Source organism: Moschus berezovskii, chromosome 17 (assembly GCF_049115385.1).
Source record: "Moschus berezovskii isolate FMDL1 chromosome 17, NW_MosBer_1.0, whole genome shotgun sequence".
Classification (NCBI taxonomy): Eukaryota; Metazoa; Chordata; class Mammalia; order Artiodactyla; family Moschidae; genus Moschus; species Moschus berezovskii.
Genome location: NC_142476.1, coordinates 40617805 through 40637115, shown reverse-complemented (window position 1 = coordinate 40637115; position 19311 = coordinate 40617805). Strand labels below are relative to the sequence as shown.

The 19311-nt window shown below is 59.7% G+C and overlaps 2 protein-coding genes across 6 annotated transcripts; one reads left to right on the top strand and one right to left on the bottom strand.

Annotated features, from left to right (window-relative positions):
• Positions 1-36: 36 nt before the first annotated feature.
• On the bottom strand, positions 37-5846 carry KLHL17 (kelch like family member 17). 3 transcript variants are annotated; one of them, XM_055419300.2, is made up of 12 exons: positions 5586-5710; positions 4497-4756; positions 4264-4385; positions 3883-4104; positions 3296-3412; positions 2875-3088; positions 2454-2598; positions 2203-2370; positions 1707-1795; positions 1552-1625; positions 1172-1353; positions 37-904 (listed from the first exon to the last, which is right to left on the bottom strand). In XM_055419300.2, exons 1-12 carry the CDS (start codon positions 5693-5695, stop codon positions 676-678), a joined length of 1932 nt encoding a protein of 643 aa, XP_055275275.1. In that variant the 5' UTR covers positions 5696-5710; the 3' UTR covers positions 37-675. The 3 variants fall into 3 exon arrangements, 2 of the variants coding, with proteins under 2 accessions (XP_055275275.1, XP_055275274.2); XM_055419299.2 differs by having other exon boundaries at positions 3883-4385; positions 5586-5843; XR_016039610.1 differs by lacking the exons at positions 37-904; positions 1172-1353 and having other exon boundaries at positions 1707-1821; positions 3883-4385; positions 5586-5846.
• Positions 5847-7129: 1283 nt separating this feature from the next.
• NOC2L (NOC2 like nucleolar associated transcriptional repressor) lies at positions 7130-19231 on the top strand. Of its 3 annotated transcripts, none has more exons than XM_055419298.2 (19): positions 7130-7276; positions 7419-7571; positions 9013-9187; positions 9276-9392; positions 9943-10060; positions 10147-10237; positions 12039-12117; positions 12206-12316; positions 12642-12755; positions 13159-13347; positions 13497-13636; positions 14500-14611; positions 15396-15509; positions 15731-15832; positions 16977-17120; positions 17224-17337; positions 18050-18185; positions 18547-18642; positions 18932-19231. In XM_055419298.2, exons 1-19 carry the CDS (start codon positions 7251-7253, stop codon positions 19036-19038), a joined length of 2238 nt encoding a protein of 745 aa, XP_055275273.2. In that variant the 5' UTR covers positions 7130-7250; the 3' UTR covers positions 19039-19231. The 3 variants fall into 3 exon arrangements, with proteins under 3 accessions (XP_055275273.2, XP_055275272.2, XP_088701479.1); XM_055419297.2 differs by having other exon boundaries at positions 9940-10060; XM_088845353.1 differs by lacking the exons at positions 13159-13347; positions 13497-13636; positions 14500-14611 and having other exon boundaries at positions 9940-10060.
• The last annotated feature ends 80 nt before the right edge of the window (positions 19232-19311 follow it).

Here is a 19311-nt window from a genome sequence, read left to right as displayed (position 1 = left end):
AGGCAGAGATGGACAATCAGCCACAGACCCGCAGAGCCCAAGAAACATGTTTATTGTTCAAGTGGCTCATATTGCTGTGTGGGGTTGGCAGCGGACAGTGCCCAGCTCAGTGCAGGATCCAGAAATGACACCACAGCCATGGGAAGGAAGCCCAATTTGTGCCCTCCCTGGGAGAGTGCCTGGCTGGGTGAGGCAAGAGTGGTGTGCAAAGCACAGGCTGGGGGGTCTGCACCTGACTCAGAAAGCCCCCCTCCATACTGCTCTGCATCACCCCTCGGTCCCTCCAGGTCTGCAGAGTCCAACTGGCTCCTCACCCACGGGGAATGCCAGTGTCCACCCCATTGCTCCCCAGGGCCCTCAGTAGGGTGGGAGGACACCCAGGAGAGCAGCTTGGCCCCGGAGATAGGACACTTCAAGAGTAAACGAGGAAACGGGTAGCTGCAGCCTGCTCAACATCAATCAATAAATTAATGAGTGAATAAATAAACGCACACACAAACACTAAGAAAGAAACACAGTAACACCCGGGCTAGACGCACGGTGGACAGACGGCGCTGAATGTCCCTGGTGGGGGCCAAGCCCCGCCCCACGAGCAGGGGAGGGAGGTGCTGGGCCCTGGGGGCTTAAGGCACGAGGGAGGCCGCCGGCCGGCCTCTGTGCAGCCGTGCCACTGGGTCAGAGGCTGGTGGACGACACGGACAGCGTGGGCGAAGAGGGAGGAGGGAAGTTGAGCAGCTCCAGCACCGCCACGCCCACGCTGCTACGCCGCGTGAACATGCAGGACGCGGCCACCCACTTGTTGGTCCTCGGGTTGTACTTCTCGATGGAGTTGAGGCTGGAACTGCCGTCGTTGCCTCCCACGGCGTACAGCCATCCATCCATGGCCACCAGGTCGTGTGTGCTCCTGGGGGCAGGGTGGAAGGGGAGGAGCAGGGGGTGAGGCCAGGGGTGAGGAGGGGGCAGGGCCAGGGTCTGGGGTTGTGGCCACTGGAAAAGCCTGGGCGCGCCGCCTTGGGAGGCATCTTTGGGGCGGGGCCCTGGCGATGCGGGGGGCGGGGCCCTGAAAGGCGAGACTCAGGAGGCAGGTAGGGGACAAGCTGTGCAGGGGTGAGGCCCTGTCAGTTGGGGGAACAGAGGGCAATGGTGGCGACAGTTTTGGGGGCCCGTGCACCTTCTGATGTTCATGGGCGCCACACTCTCCCAGGCGCCTGCCTTGGGGCTGTATCTCTCCACGGAGTTGAGGCAGCTGGTTCCATCATTGCCACCAGCCACGTAGAGGGCCCCCTCCAGCACCGCCACACCTGCCGAGCTGCGCCGGCTCAGCATGGAGGCCACGGGCGTCCAGGTGTTCACCTGAGGTGGAGGGATGGGCTGGAGGCCAACCCACCACCTGCCTCCCTCCACCTCCACGTGCAGACCTCTACTCCAGGGTGGGGGGGTCTGTGAGACAGCGTGGACATAGAGGGATGGCCCTCTGGGGGACAGGGGTGGCCAGAATGTTGACCTCAGCACCTCTGGGGAACGGGGATATGTGACTGGGGAATTTCACACCTGGGGCTCATACTTCTCCACGGTGGCCAGGTGTGATGAGCTGTCATAACCACCCACGGCATACAGGTTTCCATCTGCAGGGAGTCAACACACTCATGGTGCACCTGTTATGTGTGAGTCCCTGGGGCTGGGTGCTACACAATGCAGTCACCCACCGAGCATGGCCACGCGCACGTATCGCCTCCGTGTGCTCATGGCGGCGATGGATGTCCACGTTCCCGTCAGGGGGTCATAGCGCTCAGCACTGTAGACACCAGGACTGCGGCTGACCTTGAGCAGTGGAGGAAAGGCAGTCCCGGCCCCAGGACCTGCCCTCCCCTGAAGAATGACTAAAATTCTAGGCTAGGCAGTCATGGAGGCTGACCCCAGAATCCCACTGGAGCTGGAAGCAGGGCCATGCTGGGTGGACACGAGCCACAGGCTACCTGGACAATGCTGGGCAAGTGTCCACCTGGGTCCAGGCCCTGCCCTGGGGGAAGGACCCCAGAGAGGAAAGAACATGCCACTGGGCTGGCCAAGGTACTGGGGACCCTGGGGACCTCAGGCAGGGTGCCCCTTGGCCCCTCTCAGGCAGGACCCCTGCAGTCCTGGTGCAGCCACACCTGCTGAGCCAACTCCGAAAGGCCACCCGGCCCTGACCCCGGCCACTACCTGTTGAGGCAAGAGGCCCCATCGTAGCCACCAGCTGCATACAGGAGCCCGTGTAGGGCAGCCACACCCAGGCAGCTGCGCCTCGTGCCCATGGACACCTCCGGCTGCCAGGTGTTGGTCACGGGGTCGTAGGACTCTACGGTGGCCAGATCTGAAGTCCCGTCGTAACTAGGGGAGGGTCCACTGCTGGTCAGGGCTGGCCCAGTGGGCACACGCCAAGCCCCTGACCTGAGACCAGCCTCTAGTCTTACCCGCCCACAGCATACAGCCGGTTCCCCACTGCTGCCACGCCCACCCGGGCTCGGCGTGTGGACATGGAGGCCACCACGTGCCAACGGTCAGTGCGCGTGTCGTATGCTTCACAGTCCCCGTGGATGGCGAACAGGCTCCCACCACCTAGGGATGGGGAGGTGACGGGGCAGGATGAAGGCCCAGGGAGGTAGTTGGCTAGGAGGCTCTATCACATCTCGAGATTGAGGGCCTGAAGGCTCCCAGGGCAAGTGGGGCAGGGACCAGTGAGTGGGTCACACCATGGGGGATGGAAGAACAGATGTTGGGTGAGTGCAGGATGGAACTGGTACAGGGTTGGGGAGTAGGGCTTATGCTGGGCTCATGGGTAGGGATATGGGACAGGGCTTGGGGGACAGGATGAGACAGGACAGGTGGGCATACCCACAGCAAAGAGCACAGGGCCAGCGCCTTCGCAGCGCCGGGGCCGGGTGCGGCTCGTGCCCAGGACGCCCCTCTGCTCGGGCAACAGGTGGAACTTGAGGGCCTCGATGAGTAGGTCCTTGCAGTCTGGGTGGTGCCGCACCAGGCTCTCAGCATCCACATGGCCCAGCAGGAAGTCCCGGCTTAGCAGGGGCAGGCGGACACACTTCATCAGCTGGAGTGTGGATGCTATAGTCAGGTAGCAGGCTGTGCCCTGAGACCCTCTCAGGTACCCTGGAACCTTCTTGAAACACATGTCTGCATCACCCCTGTGGGGTTTGTGGGCACAGAAGAGCCCAGGCACAGCTGGGTCCTCAGCCATTGCATCCCCTCCTGAGCACTGTGGGCCCTGCCCCCCCCCGGCCCCCGGGCCTGGCCTCACCCGAGGAACGTGCTGCCTCCGGGCATCCACATCATGCTTGACCCAGCTCAGGACAGCACGGTAGACATCCTCCTCTGAAGGCACGTTCAGGCTGTCGCTAGAGACCAGTTCCAGCACCTGGGGGTGGGGACCCTCAGACCTGAGATCTGGGGAGGATCTTGGGGCCCATGGAGCCCTGAAGGTGCCTGGGAGGGAGAGTCCAAGGGGCCCAGTGTTTCTATGAGGATGGGCCAAGCAGGGTCAGGAGCCACAGGTCCAGTTCCTGGGGGCCAGTTCCAGGGTCATCCTGGGGACGTGGAACCAGTGACTACTGGGGAAGTAGGTAGAATGTGATCAAGACAGGAGAGCATCAGGAATCAATGGCGAGTGCTTGGGTGGAGTTAGAAAATGGGATGGTTGTGCCCAAGGGACAGTGGCTGGGTTGGAAGGTGGGTCAGAAACTGGGGATAAAGGTTGAGAGACAAAGGGCCAGGTTGTTAGGGTGCAGATGATGGAGCCAGGGACCAAGGCTGGCTCTGGGGTCCAGGAACTGGGTCAGGGTCAGGATCCGGGTCAAGGTCCAGGCTGTTCCCCAACTACCACGTTACCTGCTTCAGCGGCAACAGCATGAACTCCTCGGTCTTGGCCACGTCCACGAAGTGCTGCAGCACGTACCTGTGTGCCGCCTTGAGCAGATCACCGCAGGAGTGCGTGTCGGCGAAGCCCCGGATGCCCAGGCAGTTGGAGGGGTCCAGCTGGCTCAGCAGGAACTTGCAGCAGGCGTCTCGGACGCCATTCAGCTGCAGGAGGCTGGCGGCTGGGAGCAGAGTCTGTGAGGCAAGGTGGGAGACAGGGCCAGGGGAGCAGGGGCAGAGAAACAGACGTGAGCACTGAAAGAGTGGCCACATTACAGAGGATGCTGGGGGCACGGGGTGAGCGGAGGCACCGGTGCCGTGGCAGCACGGGCCGTGAGGCTGAGGCTGCCACACCTGCACGTTGCCTTCTCCCACCACAATTTCGGCTGTGTATGCAAACTGCACCAGCTGGTCCAGGGCCTGAGGGTCGATGTCGTGCAGTGTCACGTGTGTCTGACGGCTCTCACTCATCTCGTCTGCGGTGGCGGGGTAGGGGGGTGGTGGTACAGGACAGCAAGTCAGGCTGGGGCCCACGCGAGGAGAGCCGCAGAGCCCCCTAGCACCCAGACCTGATGGGCTGTACTTGCTTGTGAACATGGCGTGGAAGTAGGGGCTGCAAGAGGCTAGCACCACCTTGTGCGCCCGGATCTCCTTGGCAGCTACGTGCAGGACGATGTCACACAGGAGGCCGCGCTGTCGCATGCGGCTCATGGCCACGAAGGCGTCGTGGTAGTGCCGCTTGGAGTTGTGGGACACAGCGTGGCCCTCGCGGCTCAGCAGCTGCATTGTGCCTTCCATGGGGGCTGTGGGCCGGGCCTGCCGGGGCCGGGCACGCTCTGCCTCAGGGCTGCACATGGGCAGTGACCCATCAGGGTGCACTCTGCACAGAACTGCTCACCCACCCTAGAGACTTTGGTCAGGGCCTGGGCATCCAGGAGGCCACCTTCCCCCAAAGAAGCCCGAACGAAGTTTCCATGAAGGACCCATGCCCCTGGGGACCCCATGTGCTCTCCAGGCACCACTCTCTCTGCTGCCTCACGGCCAGGGAGCCTCCTCGGAGTCCAGCCAGACTCTGCTCCAACCTGCTCCGCGCTGGAGGTTGGCTCCAGCCAGACCCCAGTTGTTGAACCTGTTCAGCTTCCTCTGCCACGATCCCTGCCACGATCCCTGCTCAGGCACATACTTCCCTCCCGCCGGGAGCACCCCCGGCTCCCTAGGCCCTCCTTGGGACTAGGCTCTCTGTCCATTGCTGGCCACCCTTCCCGCGCCCCCGTTGGAGTCCGGTGTCCTCCGCATGGGCTTCGGGAAGTGCACGATGTGAACCGATGCGTACTGGCCGGTGGCCCTGAAGCGGACCCCTACACCGACAGGCAATGTAACCTCTTTTGACCCTTAACCCCTCATCCTGCAGACAAGCCGCGCGAGTCTTTGAGCGGCACAGCCGGAATTCAAGGGCGGCGGGTGGGGTCAGACCTCCGGGAGCAGCCACCTCGGGATGCCCTGCCCCGCGCCGGCTGTGTGCGCGGATAACGCAGGGGGCCTGAACCCTCCGCGGTCCGACGAGCCGGCAGGGCGCCAGGCCGCGCCCTCCCGACAGCCTGCCAGGGTGGCCGCGCCCCTCCTTCCCTCCTACTCGGCCCTGGCCAGTCACTAACCCTAACCCCCGGCCCACTTACGCTGGCGGCTGCGGCGGCGGTGGCGGCGGCGGAGCCTCCGGCGCGGGCCCCGGGCTGCCGTGCTCCGGACTTTGCGTCCTGCCGGCCGGGCGCTCGCTGCGCGGCTGCATGGGCTCGGCCGCTGGCCCGCCGCCGATCCGCGGAGGACGCACAGACCAGACGATGCCGGGCGGCAGAAGGGCTGCTTCGCGGTGGCGACCGGCTCGGCGTCCCTCTATCCCGCCGCTCGCCCGCAGCCGCTGTTTCTCGGCGCCGCCCGCCCGGCCCCCCGCGCTCTCCCGCGGTTTCGGGGACGCTGCCTAGAGGGCGGATTCTCTCAATGTTTTGGGGCTCCGTCCGCCTCCTCCTCCAGGAAGCCACCCAGGCCGCGCCCGCCGCCTATATCTGAGAACCCTCCAAGATCTGCCCGCATCACCTCGTTCAAGACTTCCCAGGCCAGGGATCTTCTGGGGGCCGAACGGCCCAACGTGATTGCCCAGGATGCGTCTGCTTGCCTCTCTCCAATGCCACGCAGGCCCCTTTGCCCGTCTGGCCTCGAGGGGACGCTGGCTGAGGAGTGGGAGAGCAGGTGGGGTGCACGCCCTTAGGGCTGTGAGGTCCCCTGTCTTGGGATCTGGCTGTCCAGGCCCGCGGACCTCTGCCATTAGACGGGTGGAGGGAGAGGAGGGCATAGGTTGAGTTCTCCATCGCCTTCCTTCCCTAAGGCAATCTTCCAGCCTCACGGTCTTTGCACGGGCAGGCTGTTCCACAGACCAGGCAGAGGAAAAGTGGCTGTCTCTGCCCGGGCCGGCCTGGAGACTTAGGCAGATGCCTTAGTAACTGGAGTCCCAGGAGCGGACTCGCTGGACTGAAGTATCAGGCATCCTCTTTCAGGGAGATTTGGCCAAACTGGCTTCAATAACAATGCTTGAATCTTTCCGCTGTCTGCCCGTTCCCGCCCCTCAGTCCCGCCCAGCGCAGGTGCTAAGGGACTATCCAGTGAAGTGGTTCTCATCCTTCTGATCCTCATCAGTGTCATTTATCTTGCCGCAAACTGCTCATCCATAGTATCTCCATTTCTGTTTTCGTTTGTTTTCCGATCTGCGGAAAACTAGACTGTTGGCTTTTTATTATTGATTTGGAAAAGCTCTTTGTATAAGAGTCCTCTCTGACGCATGATTCCCCTCACCCTCATTCATTTTTTCCGCGGTCGATGTATTGACATCCTCACTGGCATGTGTTCACAGAGCTCTAGGAGGCTGTGGGCAGGGCTGGGCGAGGGCGACCCGGGCCCCAATCCCACCTTCCGCCAGTCGATGTCATTATTAGTGCCTTTTTTGGAGAAAAAGAGTCATAAGCGGAACAGTGGGATTCCGCCCTACGCAGTCCTGCTGGGTCCTGGAGCTCTGCAGTCCTTCCCTCAACAGAAGCGTGCAGGAGCCGTGACAGAACCAGGCCTGCGCCGGAAGCTCGAGTCCCGCTTGCCACCCTGGGAGTAGGGGCTCCGCCCGCCTGAAAAAGAGATGTGAACGCGCCCTCCCGCCTAGATGCCGCCTCAGCCACCGTTGTAGAACCCTAAAGCCACCTGAAGGGGCGGGGCCAGGGGCGGAGTCGGCCTGCAGGAAGTTCTCCTGGCGCAAGGGCTGCTGGGACCGGAAAGAGGGCCCACGTTGAGGTCCGGCAGTCATGGCGGCTGCGCTGAGCCGCAAGCGGTAAGTTGAGTCTCCTATCCAGCCTCCTGGCGGGTGCTTACGCCCAAAGGGGCTTCCCTTGCGCCTCTCTGTGTCCCTGGGGAGGCCGGACTGGGCACACAGGGCTGGGGGGGAGTCGTGACTCCAACGGCATGGCCCGCAGGCGCCTTGAGGAGCTAACGGTGGACGAGTTTCTGGCTTCGGGCTTTGATTCCGAGTCCGAATCGGAGCCAGAAGGAGCCCCAGAGGCGGAGACGCAGGCGGTGCGCACGGCAGCCCGGGGCCCGGATGAACCAGGTGGGAGTCCCTTGGCCAGGTGAGTGGGAGCATCCTTCACGGGCTGTGTGTAAGCCGAACCCCCTTAATTTTAACCTTCCTAGCCCGCCCTACCGAAGAAGGAAATGGCAACCCACTCCAGTGTTCTTGCCTGGAGAATCCCAGGGACGGGAGAGCCGTGAGGGCTGCCGTCTATGGGGTCGCACAGAGTCGGACACGACTGAAGCGACTTAGCAGCAGCAGCCCGCCCTACCAGAAGTGTGCTTACCACTCTTGGCGCCTCATAACTGAGGCCTAGGGATTTCTGACTCCTCCCCCAGACCCTTCGGCTTATTTATTCCTCCATCGGTGTTTACGGGGAGTCTGTTTTGTGCCAAGTCATCCAAATGATGGGCCAACGTTGAAGGATAGTCTTCTTTTCTGGTCTCAGAGAGCTTACCCGGCCTTGGATAAACGACAGTGTGTAGGGTGGTAGAACCGAAAAGTGCTGCAGACAAGAAGGAAGAGCAGAAGGGGGTGAAAAGATAAAAGAATAGGGATCCTAGCTGGGAGCGGCTGCGGCAGCGTTCAATAAAGTGAATAAAACTGTTTAAGGAGGTGTTAATTTAGCAAAATCTGAGGGAGTAAACTGCAGCAGTAGGGGAAGAATGGCAGTGAGAGTGCTCACTCAGAGGTGAGCACGGCTATGGCAGAAAAGAGGGGGAAAGTAGCAGGAGGTATATCTGGAGACATGATGGGTGGGGTCTTGTAGACTTTTTACCTGCGTTTCAGTACAGTCGGAAGTTATCTCAGGGTTTTGAGTAGTGATGTAATGTCATGTAACTGGTAACAGAATAGGTCCCTTAGATTGCTGTGCTAAGAGCAGCTGTAAGGGGCCGGGATGGACAAGGAAATTGAGAGATGTTGCTGGCTGGAGAGGAGTCATGAAAATTTTAGTTTTGATGGTGAGATCTCATGATAGATTGCATGCTCAATGTGAGAGTCAGATAGGGTTTACTTTTCACCTAAGTACCTGGAAAGGGGGAGTTTTCAACAACTGAAGTGTTGTTGTTCAGTCGCTAATTGACGTCTGATTCTTCTGCCACCCTGTGGACTGTAGGCCACGAGACTCCTCGGTGCATGAGATTTGCCAGGCAGGAATACTGGAGTGGGTTCTCCAAGAGCAGGGTGTGGGCAGAGCAAGTTTGGAGGAAGCCCAAGTTCAGCGTCATATGTGTTGGGATTGAAACAAGTGCATTGAAACATGTAGAGGGAGTGTTGAGTGTACGAGTTCGGGTTCTGGAGTTAGAGAGATCTACTGAAAACTTAGTCTGTGGAAATCCCCCTGCCTTGGTTGTTGGCAGCTGCTATGGAGGGAGCAGACTAAACCTCGTAGATTCTCTGAGGAGGACAGGAATCCTCATTTCCCCCCCAACCCAACCCCTCTCCCTTCGGCCTTGGCTGTGGCTGCCAATCAGACTTGACGACCCTCACCTTCTCAGTCGGCGTAAAGGTGGTGCGTCTGAGCACAAGGACCAGCTCTCTCGACTGAAGGACAAAGACCCCGAGTTCTACAAGTTCCTGCAGGAGAATGACCAGAGCCTGCTGAACTTCAGCGATTCAGACAGCTCTGAGGATGAAGAGGAGCAGCTCCACTCCCTGCCAAACATGCTGGAAGTGAGGCCCTACACAAAGTTGGTGGGGGACAGGGACATATTTGTGGCCTCTGCATCCCATGCATCCCGACCCCCTGTGTTTGGCGCAGGAAGCAAGTGAAGAGGAGGAGGAGGAGGACGGGGTCCCCAGAGGACCTGAGGGGAAGAGGAGCGGTTCTGTCGCTGTGACCCTTGCCATGGTTGAGAAATGGAAGCAGGCAGCGAAGGTGAGACGTGTCGGGTGTGGGGGCAGCTGACCCTCCCTTCCCCGAGTCTGCCCTTGCTTCATTTCAGTCACTTGGGGCTGTGCAGGCTCAGGACTTCATTCTCGCCTTCATTCAGAGACTATGGCTTCTGCCTTACCCTTCTTCTCAGTTTTTCTCCAGGGCTCCCTAAAGTCCACTGTGGGGAGGATGTGATCTCTGTGTCTTTGCTAGTCGATGGAGGCAGGGCCATTTTGAGGGCCTTGCAGTCGTTTCTGCAGGGAAAAGAATGGACAGAAAGGGAGAACTCCAGATACCACTTGGAGCTGGTCATTGTTCAGATCCAGGACACTCCACCCCTCCCCTGTGGCCCTTCCAGGAGGATTCTGGGCTCTCTTTTTTCCCTACATGTGGCTGAGTAACTCAGCTCCCACCTCTGCTCTTGGTCTGAAGACATGGGTGAGGGATGCCTTTCTTTCAAGGCAATTCCTGGAGCTCTAGCTAGCTGCCCTTTGCCTTGCCAAGCACAACTGACTGCACCCCCAACATCTGGGTGCTTCTGCCCCTTTAGCAGCACCTTACACCAAAGCTGTTCCGTGAAGTTGTGCAGGCGTTCCGAGCAGCGGTGGCCACCACCCAAGGAGACGAGGAAGGTGCTGAGACCAGCAAATTCCAGGTCACGGACAGTGCTGGTGAGCTGGGGCAAGGGGACCAGGGATACAGGTTCTCTGTTTGATCCTCTGTTCTGAGAATGGCATCTCTGGACCCCTCATTGCAGTGTTCAATGCTCTGGTCACCTTCTGCATCAGAGATCTTTTTGGCTGTCTCCAGAAACTGTTATTCAGAAAAACCCCAAAAGACAGCAGCAGGTAAGAAGAAAGAGGACGGCACGGGGATGTGGTCAGGCCCTGCCCTGCAAACAGCAGTGGCGCTGGGACCTAGTGGCCCCATGTGGCCCAGAAGGATGTTGAGGACAGAGCCAGGCTCTTTGCAGGGCTCTTGGCAGAGGCTGGACACTTGGGGCCCTGTGGGGATAGCTCTACCCTTTTTCCTCACTGCCCAGATTTCTCAAGAGCTGCAGAGTGTGTGCTAGGCTTTGGTCCCCCATCTTTTTGGGTCAGGATTTTCTCTTTTCTTCTTTGGACTAATCAGTCTCGCCTACTCTCCTTGGTTTTTGCTCTGTGGCATGTGTGTGCGTGTTTGTGTGTGTGTGTGTGTCTGTCTAAGCAGGGGCCTCATCCATGCAGGTTCCGGGCCTTGACTTCCATGTTAGAGGTTGCTTGAGCAGAGAATGCTGTGGAAGGGCTTCAGAGGGGAGAGATGAGTAGTTGACATGGCAGGTTGTGGGTTACATTGGGGCTCAGAGAAGTCTGGGAAGCTCCAAGGAGAGGTCTTGCTGTGACCATCTGAACGGGAGGTGGAGGAGGCCAGGATTCAGGGATGGGAATACCTAGGTCTTGTGGTGGTGGGATCTGGACTGATGGGTCAGGAAGGCGTGGCCATGTGGAGGTGGCTCTGTCTGAGGGGAACAGGAAAGCTCATAGACCGGTGAAGGTGGAGGGGGCCAGGCAGTGAGTGAGTGGGCAGCAAACATGCGGTACAGGTGTACTGGGTGTGGGCTCCCATGGGGGCCGCTACCCTACGCAGAGCAGTCTCCTTGGAAAATAGCAGGTCCTGGAGGAGGTGGCGCCACCTCCTGGGTTGTGGCTTTAGGTCCCCAGTAGCTGGCATCAGCTAGCAGACTTTCAGGGACCCCTGTCCTTTATTCTTTCACATGCTTAAGCAGTTAGAATGAAAACCTGCTTGCTGAGTTCTGTGAGTGTTGAGGAATGATGCCTTTGAGAAACTTCCAGAAGTATTCGCCACTGTTGCTGAAATTAATTTGTAAGTGGCTCGGTCTCTCTAAAGTGTATGTGACCCAGGGAGTTTGCTAGTGGTCTAAGTGGTTAGGATTCTGCAGTTTCACTGTCATGGCTCAGGTTCAGTCTCTGGTCAGGAGACCAAGATCCTGTAAGCCAGTGGTCCCAACCTTTTTGGCACCAGGGATGGGTTTCATGGAAGACAATTTTTCCATGGAGTGGGGTGGGAGTATGGTTCAGGCGAGAATTCAAGCGATGGGGAGCACAGATGAAGCTTAGATTGCTCACCCACCGCTTACCTGCTATGAGGCCTGGTTCCTAACAGGCCATGGACCAGTACTGGTCCATGGCCCAGGGATTGAGAAGCCCTCCCAAAAGCCATGAGGCGTGGCCAACAACAAAAGAGTGGCCCAAAGGAAGCCAGCTTGTGGTTCTGGTTTGTGATGCCTGGGTCAGACCTGGGACTGCAGAATGGGTGCCTGAGCCATGTTGGGGCGAGGCCAGAGGTCCATCTGGAGATTCTGGGGAAGAGGCTGACCCCAGCTCAGGGAGGACGTTTAACCCTCTGGCTGTGTGGTGGGGGTTTGAGGCTTGATGGTACCCCACCTGAAGCATAGCTAGGGGGACCCTTGAGAGAGTCCTAGTGTGTCTCTTGTGTCTGTCAAGCTGGAGAAGCCCCTGAAAGTCATGGAAAAGATGGTGGGGAGGGGGCGGCGGTGTGTCTCTCTACAGGGCCCATGTGCCCTTTTGCTTTGGACACTGGCCTCTGCCTCCTAGTGGCCTCCTGAGCTGGGGGGTGGTCTCTCCACAGGGTGCTGCAGCCGTCCAGTAGCCCACTGTGGGCCAAGCTCCGGCTAGATGTCAAGGCTTACCTGAGCTCTGTCATCCAGGTGCAGTTCTGGGAGGTGGGGCCTACCAGTCACATGGGGGCCTGGCTACTCACATCCTGGGCCTCACTGACCTCTTCTTCCTCCCCAGCTGGTGGCCTGTGTGGCAGAGGCGACAGTGGCCGCAGCCGTCCTCCAGCACGTGGGCAGCTCTGTGCCCTACTACCTGACCTTTCCCAAGCAGTGCCGCATGCTGCTAAAGGTGCGCTGGGGCGGGCCCTGCTGGCCGGTGTGCAGGTGGCTCCTGTGTTACTCCATGGGGTCTGTGTGAGCACACTCAGGGTGGCAGAGCCCAGTTACTCGAGGGTGGGCTGCCCTGCTGGTGGGCCAGCTTCCTGTCACCCCGTGCACACATGTGTGGATGGCAGGTCCGTTTTCACTGTGCGGCCTTCAGGAGGGGTGGCGTGCTGTGTTTTTGCTCCTCCTTGCTGGAGCTCTGTCTTGTGGCTTCCCCGGGCGCTGTGGGAAGGGCTGCCTCTGGTTGGGCTCTGGGGGCCGGGGCAGGTGAGGACAGCTTGCCCCTGCAGAGGATGGTGGTCCTGTGGAGCACTGGTGAGGAGACACTGCGGGTGCTGGCCTTCGTGGTCCTCGTCAAGGTCTGCCGGCACAAGAAGGATGTCTTCCTGAGCCCTGTCCTCAAGGTAGCGCTGCCCCCAAGCCTTCCCTTGGGGTCTGGGTGGAAAGTCTTGACCTGGGGGCTGGGCAGGCTGCCTCTGTGGTCGGGGCTCTTCACAAGCCAAGGGCACTGTGGCTCCTTGCCTGATCCCACGGTTATTCACGCTTCAGCTCTCTCCTTCCGGGGTCCCAGGGCTCCCAGTGAGACCCTTCCCCTGTGCGCTGCAGACCCTCCTCAGGGCTGGGGGACTCGAGGAGCAGGACCATGCTGAGGAGAGGGGTCTGCGGCAGACGTGTCTGGGCTGTGGTTCCTGCTGAGGCCAGCTCTGAGGGAAAGGCCCTGGTGTCTGGAGGGGGCTTTGAGCTGTGTGTTGGGAGCACAGGGCACCAGGAGTTCAGAGGTAGCTCTGACTGAGGTGTTTCCGGCAGCAAATGTATATCACGTACGTCAGGAACTGCAAGTTCACCTCTCCCAGCACCCTGCCCCTCATCAACTTCATGCAGCGGACCCTGACGGAGCTCCTGGCTCTGGACACTGGCGTGGCCTACCAGCATGCCTTCCTCTACATCCGCCAGCTCGCCATCCACTTGCGCAACGCCATAACAACACGCAGGAAGGTGTGCAGGAGTGGAGCCTGACCCACTGTGGGCCCTGAGCCTCGTGGGAGAGACAGCTCAGCCCCTTGGCAGGGCAGGGGCCTTGCTGGTGGGGGCTGTGGAGTAGATAGAGGGGACCCAGGGACTGACCGAGTGGATTTCCCTGGCAGGAGACATACCAGTCAGTGTACAACTGGCAGTTCGTGCACTGCCTGTACCTGTGGTGCCGTGCCCTCAGCACCATCTGCCCCAGTGAAGCTTTGCAGCCCTTGATCTACCCGCTATCCCAGGTTATCATCGGCTGTATCAAGTGAGTTGGGGATGGATGAGGCCACCCTGAGGGCCAAAGGAGGGTTACATAGGTGTCCTGGGGGGGTCAGGGCTAGGGTTACACAGGGCCTTCTGGGGACAAGGATACAGGATGCTGTCCTGGAGGTCAGGATAGGGTCGGGTCACCCAAGGAGGTATCTGGGAAGGCCAGGAGGAGCTAATTTTCCAAGAGGGTGTGGCCAGTGCCCCTGGTGACTAGGGCCTCTAGGGTGTGCTGCTGTGACTTTGGCAGCACCTGAGGAAGGTCTGGAGTTAGGCCGTCTGTGGCCTTGTGCCTACATTCCAGAATTCTTGTCAGCTGGGCTTCTGGTTGCTTGTGATCTTAAGTTGAGGATGCAGCACACACATATATTTTGAGGTAACAGGGCAGAGGAGGTGGTGTGCAGTCTGAAGGGAATTTGGGCTTACTTGCCCAGGCCTCTTGCACAGAGCAGATTTGGTGTGATGTGCCATGGTATGCATATGAATATTCAGTGTTGGTCCCTGGGAGCAGAGACGAGGAGCCATGTGTGGCCAGAAGAGGGCATCGCTGACCTCCTGAAGGGAAGAAAGGAAGCCTCACCAGAGGCTTCCGCTACCCCACCACGTCATGCCTTGAAATGAGATTGAGTTGATAGGCAGGGAGGGTGTGTCCTAGTGTAACTGAGTAAGGAGGTAGGTCCTCACAACTTCGGTGGGGGCCTTTCACTCTGCCCTTGTTCGAGGCAGGCGTGGCCACTGGCCTTGCCGGGGAAGAGCTCTCCCTGAGATTGGAGCCCAGTGGGTGGGGAGAGGTTGGGGCAGCTGGGCCAGGAGGGTCTCTGAGGCTGGGCCTTTGTTACTCCCTCCTTCCCATGTGCCCAGGTTGGTCCCCACAGCCCGCTTTTACCCACTGCGCATGCACTGCGTGCGCGCCCTGACACTGCTCTCGGAGAGCACGGGCACCTTCATCCCAGTGCTGCCCTTCATCCTCGAGGTGAGCCTGTGCCCAGGGTTGTGGGGGGAGATGCCTCCTGTTGCATGTGGCCTGATCACCCCTCACCTTGGTACCCCTGTCCTGAGTGCTGGCTCCTCGCCCATAGCACATGGGTGTGACAGCACGGAGGTGTTGTGAGGGTGCTGCTCTGCGTGGAGTCTGCCTGTGAGTATGCTGCGTGGTGGGCACGAGTGGCAACTACAGGCGAGGACAGCTGCTCTGCAGGGCCGGCCCAAGAGCACTGGGTTAGGTCACAGGCTTGGGTTGATCTGGGTGTTTGCCAGTATCACAGTGGCAGAACTGGGCCGGAAGCCCCGTTAGCTCCATAGCTGTGTTCTGTGCTCATCTCTGTGCGTGTGCATCTGTGTGTACACGTGTGCACACAGCTCAGGTCAGGAAAGGCTTCTGTGCCAACGCTAGAGACTAGGACCAGGCTGTGGGGGTGCGGTTGTGGGTGAGGAAACTGCAGTGATGGTGACCCCAGGCTGGAGGGACCCTTCTTTGTTTCCAGATGCTGGGTCTCAAGGTTTTCTGGCCCGTTTGAGGAGGAGGGCAGCAGCAGTACATGAAGGTCCTGCCCTGGTCCTGCTCCCTCAATCAGGGACCTGCTCTGTGGCAGAGGGATTCTGGGGGACCAGAGATCTGGAACTTCAGCTGATGGGGGGAAAGGCTGTGTTTGGGGGCCAAAGGGCTGGCACTGCGTTTTGTCCTTGGTTTCAAGAAGGGTCTCTAGGGACCCAGGGTCCCATCGTGTGCACGAGGGGCTGACAGGTCTTTGGGACAGATTTTCCAGCAGGTTGACTTCAACAGGAGGCCAGGGCGCATAAGTTCCAGGCCCATCAACTTCGCTGTGATCCTGAAGCTGTCCAAGGTCAACCTGCAAGAGAAGGCATATCGGGTGAGCACAGCCTCTGGGAGGGGTCCGGGAATGCCCTGGGCAGAGTCATGGCAGGATGTCGGAGGGCACTGTGTGTGGGGTGCCTGGAGGCAGGTGAGTGTGGACAGGCGAAGGCTCACTGCCCTCCAGAGTTGAACCTTGTGAGCCTCCTGGGGTTGGGGGAGCCTGATGAACCTGAGCCCCCATCTGCCCTGATGTTGACCACTCCCTCGCTGCCTCAGGACGGCCTGGTGGAGCAGCTGTATGACCTCACCCTGGAGTACCTGCACAGTCAGGCCCACAGCATCGCGTTCCCTGAGCTGGTGCTGCCCGCTGTCCTGCAGGTGTGTGCCCACTGCCTCCCGCCTGGATGCTTCCATGGGCCCAGACCCTTCAGCAGACCAGACCATCTCCTAGCGGGCTAGCTCCCCTCATGTGGGACTGGAGTGGGACTTTGCAGTCCCTGCCACACGGGAGGAGTGGCAGAGCCTGGGCAGTGTGGCGTCTCTGCTGACACTGCCTGGCAGCTAGATCCCTGGGGCGCAGCCCTGGGTGTGGAGCCTGAGGAGTGGGCTGGCATGGGTGCACCACGAGGACCCTAGGACCTGCCAGCGCATCTCTACCCCGCCACAGCCCAGGGTCCAGACCAGCCATGAGGCTGCTTGGAGGTGCTGGGGTTGAGCAGGCTGGACCTGGCCCCCCAGCTCTGGGTTGGGCTAGTCTGAATGCGTGCTTTTCCAGGTGCTCCTGGGCTGGGTGATGCAATAGGAGAGGTTTGGGGTGGGAGGAAGCCCTGGCTGTCCACCTCAGCTTTTCTTCAGGCAATACTTGGTGGGGTGGAGTGAGGGACCTTCCGTCAGCCCCAGATCTCCTAGGCCACTTGGAGGTCTGTTTAGCCTCAGCCTATGTACTTCCCATCTCAGGGAGCCCTGGTGGTGAGTGGGGCGGGCTGCCCACACATAATGTGTGTGCACCTGCTGTGTCTCAGTCCCAGGGATTGTGGTCTAGAAAAGGGTCAGCAAATGTTTTTGGTAAAAAGTCAGATGGTAAATATTTTAAGCTTTGCAGTCACGTGGTTTCTTGAAACTGCTCAACTTTCCCACAGAGGGAAGGACAAAAAACTCACAGAAATGCCTAAACAAGTGTGCCAGTACAACTTTATTTACAGAGACAGGCAGTGGGTGGGATGTATCCTGGAGAGTAGATCCATGCTGTGCCCGCCACTGCCCACCCCTCTGCCTGGCCCTCAGGCTTGGCGCGCGTTCTCCCATCAGCCCTGCATAGGCCCCCAGGGGCTAGGCTATAGAGGTCCCACAGCAACACCCCCGCCATGTGCACCAGGGCTCCCCTGTCACAGGAGTGTCCCCTAGGCCTGAAACACAGGAACCCCTGACACTGCCCCAACCCCACCCCTGCCTGTCTGCAATCACTGCACATGGTACAGAACAGCCTTGTGCCTGGAGCTAGGCTGAGCCTCTTCTTCTGCAGCTGAAATCCTTTCTCCGGGAGTGCAAGGTGGCCAACTACTGCCGTCAGGTGCGCCAGCTGCTCGAGAAGGTGCAGGAGAATGCAGAGCACGTCCGCAGTGTCCGCCAGAAAGTTTCCTTCGGCGTGTCTGATCAGCGTGCAGTGGTCAGCTGGGGGCCAGAGCCCAGGCCCTGGGGGCACTAGTCAGTGTATGGCTGGTGTATGGGAGTTTGTCTCGGTTGGGACATGACCCTGGTTTTCTGCACAGGATGCCTGGGAGAAGCGAACCCGGGAGGAGGGGACCCCGCTTACCAAGTACTACAGCCAGTGGCGAAAGCTGAGGGACCGCGAGATTCAGCTGGAGATTAGTGGCAAAGAACGAGTATGGCGGGGGTTCCGGGATATGAGCTTGGCTGGGAGGTTGTGAGTGGGGATTGGTGGGTGCTGCCCCCAGCTGCTGCTGCTCTGACAGCAGATGATGGGCAGAGCCAGGTACAGTCTAGGGCCTTCTCCTATGACCCCCAGGAGGAAAGGCCCCAGGGCTGTGCTGGGGCAGAGCATCTGCTGCCCCTTCTCAGGCCTGATGGGCTGGGACTTTTGTGGGGTGAGTTCTGGGCTGACCTTATCATGTGGGCCAGCTGTGGACCAGCAGGGAGGGCCGTGAAGAGCTCTAGCTGTCTTTGGGTCTGGTCCTGAGCAGTGGGTGTGGACGACGTGACCTGAGGGGACGGCTTCCTGCCAAGTGATATGGCTGACTGCCGCCCTGCCCTGGTGTCAGTGTGGGCTGCCGTCTGTTCTGGGGTGATGGCTGAAATTGGGGGGAGCAGGAAGGTTGCAGCTTCAATGGCACTTAGTGGCCTCCTTACTGGCCTGGTGAGGAATCCTACCCGGCGATGCTGACCAATCGTCCCAAAAGTGGCCAGGCAGGGTCCTCGCTTGGAGTGTAGGCTGGAGGCTAGAGGAAGGGTGTTCGGCGGGGAGGAGGGAGCAGGACTGGGTCTGGGTAAAGCTGTCAGTGGGAATGTGAGTGGGGCTCTGGCTGTGGTGGATGGGCTACCACCCTCACCTGCTGCTCTTGGTCCCTGTCCTTCCAGCTGGAAGATTTGAACTTCCCAGAGGTAAAGCGCCGCAAGGTGGGGGACAGGAAGGATGAGGACAGGGCAGAATTCAAGGACCTTTTCGATCTGGATAGTGATGATGAGGGTGATGCCCCGGACTTCACAAAGAAAGGTTTGGCCTGAGTGAGCTTCAGCTTGCGCTGGGGTCGTGGGGGCAGGTGGGCCTAGCAGGCTTCCCACCTCATGGAACCACAGGAAGGGTGCTTGTCATCACCCCTCTGCTCCTCCTGCCATGTGGCTGGCTTTGAGTTGGGGGCCCTCCTAGAATTGGAACACAGGCCCCTAAGCCTTGTGTCACCCCCTCCCACCACAACTTCTTAGGAACAGTTCTGGGTTTTCTCCAGTTGAACAAAGGAGACCTAAGGGAAGGTGTGGTACAAGGCTGTGCCCCTAGCCCCCCTGCTGCCTTAGCAGCCACCTCTGTGCATTTGCTGGTGGGTCCACTCCCATGGGCTCTTGTGCTTGGTTCCCAGGGATGCCTGGGTCCCCAGGAGCTTGGCAGAAAGTGGAGGAGGAGGACGATGACAGCAGCAGTAGCAGTGGGGAGGAGGAAGTCAGCAAGTCAGAGGGTAAGTGTTTCCCGGAGTGAGGGCTGCTATGGGTTTTGAGCCCATCTGTCTGGAGCCCAGGGCTGCCTTGGGGGATCTTGTGGGTGGGCAGAGCCATTGGCTCTAAGCTGGGCCCATGCCCCTCCCTGGGGACACTGGGCCAGCTGCTCCATCCTGGCTGGCTCTGGCAGCCGGCAACAGCAGCAGCGATAAATTAATTAGTGCTGTGATTAATTAGTGATGAGTAACCTCTGAGGCTGGCTTCTTCCTGATAAAGCAGAATTTATGTAGCTGTGCTCTCTCCCTGCAGATGGAAGCCCAGACACAGAGGCGGAGCTGGACCCCCAGGAGCTGTGGCAGCTGGCCCAGGGGCCAGAGGACGAGCTGCAGGATCTACAACTCTCTGAGGAGGACTGAGGGCTGCCCACCTAGAGTGTTGTGGGGGCTGCTGTGCAGTGTTCCCGCCTCCCCAGGCAGTCAGGCGTGCTGCTTCTCCATTGGGGCTGAGCCCACAGGCCCTGAGGTTAGCGCCCCTGCAGGGTGAAAGGGCAGTAGATGGAGGACAGGCCTTTATTTTTACAACATAAAAGACCAGAAAGTACCAAATGCCGTTCAGTTTCTGGAGCTGTGTCCATAAACCACCATGGGGCCCGCTTCCCACCACAGCCCATGGTGGCGGGTGGGAACGCA

Excerpts from the sequence above, each read along its gene's own strand:
- KLHL17 (XM_055419299.2), bottom strand. The coding sequence starts at position 5,695 with ATGCAGCCGCGCAGCGAGCGCCCGGCCGGCAGGACGCAAAGTCCGGAG. Across the intron at positions 2,599-2,874 it reads CCCTGTGCTCTTTGCTGTGG|GTGGTGGGAGCCTGTTCGCC; the intron begins GTATGCCCACCT and ends CCCCATCCCTAG. Across the intron at positions 1,626-1,706 it reads CGTGCGCGTGGCCATGCTCG|ATGGAAACCTGTATGCCGTG; the intron begins GTGGGTGACTGC and ends GACTCCCTGCAG.
- NOC2L (XM_055419297.2), top strand. The coding sequence starts at position 7,251 with ATGGCGGCTGCGCTGAGCCGCAAGCG. Across the intron at positions 14,612-15,395 it reads TGCTGCCCTTCATCCTCGAG|ATTTTCCAGCAGGTTGACTT; the intron begins GTGAGCCTGTGC and ends TCTTTGGGACAG. Across the intron at positions 18,186-18,546 it reads CCCGGACTTCACAAAGAAAG|GGATGCCTGGGTCCCCAGGA; the intron begins GTTTGGCCTGAG and ends CTTGGTTCCCAG.